At 40.1% G+C, this 6,000-nt stretch overlaps 1 protein-coding gene across 2 annotated transcripts in view; it reads left to right on the forward strand.

Moving 5' to 3' along the window:
* LOC144784344 (cell death-inducing p53-target protein 1-like) overlaps positions 1–4,921 on the forward strand; it is a 204,004-nt gene extending 199,083 nt beyond the window's left edge. For both annotated transcript variants that reach the window (XM_078663067.1, XM_078663066.1), the window contains exon 7: positions 1,018–4,921. In XM_078663067.1, the coding sequence (XP_078519193.1) occupies positions 1,018–1,129 (112 nt within the window). In that variant the 3' untranslated portion in view covers positions 1,130–4,921. The remainder of the gene's footprint in view (positions 1–1,017) is intronic.
* The last annotated feature ends 1,079 nt before the right edge of the window (positions 4,922–6,000 follow it).

A 6,000-nucleotide genomic window follows, 5' to 3' on the forward strand; every position in this document is an offset into this window, starting at 1 on the left:
TATTGATGTGAAGCATATTCACATTGTTAATCCTGCCTCTAAAGTTTGATGTTATCTTAGGGTCAATCGGATGCCTTGAAAATTTTTCACACTCCGACACATAAAAAGACACATATAAAGAGAGATTTGACCTACTTAAAAACAAGTTCAGAACCCCCTTCCTTTTACTTTAAATAAAGTGAATTTACAATAAGTATCTCTTTGGAAAATAAATAAACAAAAACACTCTTCTCTGAATTTAAAAAGAAAACAGGATTTCTTAATCTTATTCATAAGCAGCATTTTTCAGTGTGGGAGAATCCTGTGAAAATGCCCATGGAGGAAAACTCAGAATCCAAGTACCTTTTTATTCTAGGACAGGGAAGCAGTTGGAAGGGTCATACTGGACATGCTTTCCTGATCTGTGATAGTTGTTGTCTCTTCCATCTTTCTACTTCTTTTCTGCTTTGAAACCACAAAGCGCTTCCTATGTTGAGAGAGATATATTGAATTAAGCTGAAGCTGACATACGTTGCTGGCTGCTGCACACCTCCTCACTTTAGGTAAGCTCAAGTAATGGCAGTTTTTGAGTTTCCGTTTTGACTTTGGATTTGCCAACGAATTTCACTTTGTAGTGTTTTACTTTGTTGGCTTCAAGTGATCACAAGGCAGAACATGATACTCTGAATAACAAAACTGGTTTGCATTCTCAGCACGAACTTGATTGTAGTAATATTGTTACCTAGGTTACAAAATCAAATGTGATAGACCATAGTCTGGTTTTGAGCAAATGGATCATACACTCCTCAAACTAATACAGAGACACACAAAACCTTCTTGCTTGCAAAAAAAAGCAAGTTTTCCTGTTTTGTTTGCTCCACTGTAGTGTCTATTCTTTGTGCAAGTTTTGCTTGTTCTTCACAAATTCCAATATTTTATTTTAAAAAACTAGCATATTTTGTGCTATCTAGATAAAGAACATGCTCCTCTGCTATAATTTGTTGCCTCTCTACATTAACTTTCTTCTGTTTCTTGAAGGTGTGATCTTGGGTGCTGCCTGATTCCCTGTTTATTTGATGAGTTCAAAGATGTGACACACTCCTGCCCCAACTGCAAGGCCTACATCTATACCTACAAGCGCATGTGCTAACGGCCCGTCTGCTCTGATAATCGCCTGCAATGATGTCCACCCCGCTCAGTGCTCTCATGCTGTTTTGCCAAGCGGAAGTGTCCAGCCTCGCTATTCAGCTGAGTTGCTCCCTGTCGCTATCTATGTTGAAGAAGCTGGGAATGCCTTATTTCCAAACTACGCTACTGGAGAAATATGATACAGTGTACAATATGACGTAACATCCTCAGGAACATTTAGAGGTTGAATATTTCCTTCTTTATTACTCTAAAAGTATGTTAGTGAACTTGGATTCTGGAGACTATGAATAGGAACCACTGTTCGTCCTAAGCGGTCCTCTTGGAAGAAATGCTGTCCTGTATTGCACTGGAAGTAGGATAGTTATACAGTCAACATGTAATACAGATGCTGTGACGTGTACCTGCAACATTTTCCACTGCAGATGCAATCCTTGCTTTAAGACACCTGCCTGAAAAGGTGCATCCTCCATCATGTTAAATTTGATGAACGGTACTCTACGGTGGCTTGAAGTGCAGTCTCTATCATCTACACCCTGCCATGAGTGTCCGAAATATCTGATTTCTTCTCGTTTTAACTAAAGATGAAGAGTGTTCAGTTGCACAAATAGAGTCTGGCTACATGAGATGATCACCAATTTCATCAACTCGCCTGATGGTCTTCTGTGACCTGCCTGAATCTATCACCACATCATAGAGCTCATGTGATATGCTTCATTGCTTTCATTCATCATTCTGCTCTTATGCAAGCCTCAAAACTGAGCTCACCTCATCCATGAGACCCTCTCTTCAGTGTGGTGTGGCTCACCATAGCTTTGTCATCAACCTGTGCAACACAAGTTGACTCCTGTTATCCACCTCAAATAATGTTATGTGAATTGTATGTCACAGAAGACAGTCAATGTATGCATCAGACTTTTAATCTAAGCACACGTAAGCCAGAGCTATGGTACTTCTGTTCATCAATCCCACTGTACTAGAACTACTTTTACGCAACACACCTTCCCTGTGGCACAATTAAGTGTGATTCTCCAAATCTTCTGTTGACCAGCCCATCCATATTGTGAGCTCAAGTGTAACAATCTAGGCTCATTTACTTCACTGGCCCTTCCTAGTCATGTCATGTATGGTGCCCTACAAACCCATAAATAGACAAATACCTGCCCTTCCTTGTAAGCTTCTTGGTATGCCATAGTAGGACAGCTACTGGAATAATGAGTCAATCCATGAAACGTTCCGTCCAAGCCTGCTTGACGTACTGTCCATGCCAAATCATCAGATGCCTTTAAGCATGAGCACCCGTATATCACCCCAAAGAGTAACATTATACCATGTTATTTATCACCCTTTTCCTGTACAGTTGCTTGTGACGCCACTAAGCTGATTTCATTAATTAGCTCTCTCCTAAGAGAGCATGTGGCAGGATTGAATCTATTCATGAACCCGTCCATTGCACTACACAGCTGAAATTCTTAGCCATCTGCTTATGCTGAATACAACACACCCAAGGAAACAGTAGTAAAGTAAGTCATGACAGAACTGAGCACCGTTATATTCATCAGAATGTTCCGATGAACTCTTGTGTGACAAACTTAAATCTGTCCATGGAACCTTCCGTCCAAGCTTTCATGACATGGCTGAAATTGAGCCTTTAGCTTGGGTGTGTGTGAGCTCACATATAATAGGTCTGCAGTAAGCTTAAAGAAATTCATGTGAAGTAGCATGTTGCACAATCTTTTTGTTTTGTTCATCACTCCTTTCCGACAAGCACAAAAGTAGCTGTCTTTCTCTGATTGATCGCTTCCATTTCCTATGCGCTCACATGACTGACATATTTCGGCTGACAAGCACCATCAACAAACTCTGCCCTCCCATCTCATGTGGTACTTGCCAAATGTCCTGCTTCCTATGATGTCTTCTTTGGGATAGCTTATCTTATCCTTGAGCTTCACCTTCTGTCTGCAAACTCAAATTCAGACATTTCAAAGTTAGTGTTGGCCCTCAGCCTTTCACTACAGGATCTTGGGAGGCATGCCTACATGTATCTCATCCTTCATCCCAATCCTGTGAGCTTTCCATCCGTGACCCATGAACATCATGCCCAAATGACGTACACGCTTTACCCGAGAGCCTTTACCAGAATCTAACATTACATCTCTAGGCTCATGTCAGCCACTGAGCCTTAGCGACTTAGTTTTAGCACAACAGGCCATAGGTCTGACTCATTCTTCAGCTGTGTTCCGTAAGGTGGCATGTCAAACAGCTAAGCTCAGCTCAGCTCATCACATCCATCAGCCCTGTCCTACAAGCTCACATATGACACAAAACACTGCTCATCTACCTTCACTTCCTTTCAAGTTTGCATAGGACTTATTTTCTCATTTCATCCACCAAACCCATTCGTATGCACTTGTGTCAAGTCTGTCCTATCTTGTGATCTTATTTGCAACAGTCCTAAACTACTTCTCAGAAAAGACTAGGCGAGAATGGGGACCAAAAGCTAGGATGATCCTCTCTAATTGCACATACGTCCAAATAAAGAACATGGAAAGGCACTAACAAGCTAAACCATTAGTCAGCGAAAGCACCAGAAATATCCAAACAAGTGTAATAATTATTATTTTTTATGTTTCATTGCACGTGTCAAACAAATGGTAAAAATAGCAAAAAAGACAAAGCAGCATTTCATTTAAAATGCCTGGGACACCTCACGGAAACAGCAAAAAGGAGGGGCCAATTCAATTTTATGGAGACCTTTACAGACGTCTCATCCAGCCCAGGCAATCTCCTCTTGTCTATCACCCTTTTTTATCAGCTGCTTCAGCTCACAAAGAATGAATTCCTACACATAAATTAATGTGAAACCAGCAATTCATTGTCATTTTTATTACGGGTGCTCATTGGATATATTTTTTCACAAATCTCGCTACACAACCACCAGCGGCTTATATTTTGGTAGAGTCATCTGTATGTGCATATAGTTAGTAACATTTGTGAAGCAGAACTCATGGAGCAAGAAAGTGCAACCTCTGGTGTTTGCGGTCCTTTATGTGCACTGCTCATTAGTTCTGTCTCTCAGACAAGGCATTGCTCAATACCAAGAACGACAACAGCATGATGAGGTTTGCGGTTGCATGTCAACATGTATGTACTCACTCCAATTAATGCATTCAGAGAATTTGTAAAATCCTGTTTTGTTGCCTTTGGTCACTCTAATCTGAACTTTAGTCCTGCCAGATAATTTCAACTTTGGAGAAAGTGGTGATTCATCTGTCCCTTTGAATTTCAGGAAATGAGAAAGTGTACAACTTATTCATTCCTGGTGTATAGGTTTATTTTTAGATCTAATTTAAAGACTATGACCTTTATGTGTCAAGATATTTTCCTATAGACTCAGAATGAATACAATCCTTTGATAAATCATGTGCTATGTGCCTGAAGGTAGAAGAGGATGTACCCAACAATAGATTTACCTTTTGTATGGTTAGACATTCTCCAAGATGTATACCCAGTTATGTACACAACCTCAGGTAATCCTTTGGGATAGTTCAAGTAAATTTAGGACTACCATTTAAAATGAATGCTAACTAACCAGGAATCATCATTTGAATTTGGAGATGGCATTGTATAGCATACATGTAAAGTATCCAGGAATGAGCATCCAGCATATGTTACTTGCATGTATGTAGATTCAAAATTGGGTAATGATGATTCTGAAAACATATCTGAGGATCTGAAATATGCACTTTGGCCTTTGCATCCAAGAGAAATACTAATAAAAAAGGCCCAGAATATGCTTCCTGCATGCCTGAAGATCTGAGCTGTAGTAAGATTTCAAATCCTGGAAATGCACCCTGAAATGAAGGTCCAAAGTGTATTACCACTAAACCCAAGTTGCATGATATGTCGTGTGTGTCAAAGACTGGTTTGGGGTGGCCCAACCCCTTTTGTGTGCTTGCTAAAGTTGACTCAGTCTTGGGGATGGACTTAAATCCCTTAATATGCTGTTAATTCTTTGACACAGCAACTCATGTAGGCTGTCAATTTTGTGTGCTCAGATACCAATAATCTAATGGGGTTTCAGTGCATGAATCTTAGTATTCTTTCACTTGTGCTATCATCATCGTACTGACTTCTGTTAATCATTTTCTCTTGGGTGTCACTTAAGCAAACCCGTATATACTACAGACATAAGGTTGCATTGTTCCTGGTAACAGGTCATTGTGGTCATGATTGTGGAGATGGCATGGGTGCCAAAGTCAAACTAAGTTAATAGGGAAGGACAAGCTTCATTCATTTTTTAGCACACACAAAAGATAATGAAGTAAAGGTCCCTTATTGTGTGCCCCACTTAAACAACAGTAGACTAAATGTTTCTCTAATCTACAGCCATAATGGGGAAGGAAATCCCTTCAGACATTATTACTACACAAATGCTACAAATATTTGTACCTAGCTCTTGCACTTCAACAGTAAGGAACACTGTGTCACGCTCTACCAACAGTATAAAAGCAGATGTGTTGGTTCAATGTGTACCAACTTTATGGAAATAAGATTCCGGTCATGCCACACTACAACATGATTTTCGTCTCAAGCTTTTTTTTCCTATATGAGAAGCTTGGGGCACAGTAATCTCTTTAAGCATAACAAGATGCTCAGGAAATTCCTTTGTTTTTTTGTTCTCTGCTCATTCTGAGATCCAGCAGACAGAATTAAGAATCCTTTTATCAATCTTAATGGACTGGACTTTTGACAGCTTGTGCACAGTCCTATTAGGTATGGCTCCAGGCCTGGCTACCTTTCGTTATAGGTGAAGGTTTTAGGATCTTTGACTCACTGTCCGGCAAGACCCCAGAATGTAGTCTTTACCATTCG

This window comes from Lissotriton helveticus, chromosome 10, assembly GCF_964261635.1.
Source record: "Lissotriton helveticus chromosome 10, aLisHel1.1, whole genome shotgun sequence".
In the NCBI taxonomy this organism is placed as follows: domain Eukaryota; kingdom Metazoa; phylum Chordata; class Amphibia; order Caudata; family Salamandridae; genus Lissotriton; species Lissotriton helveticus.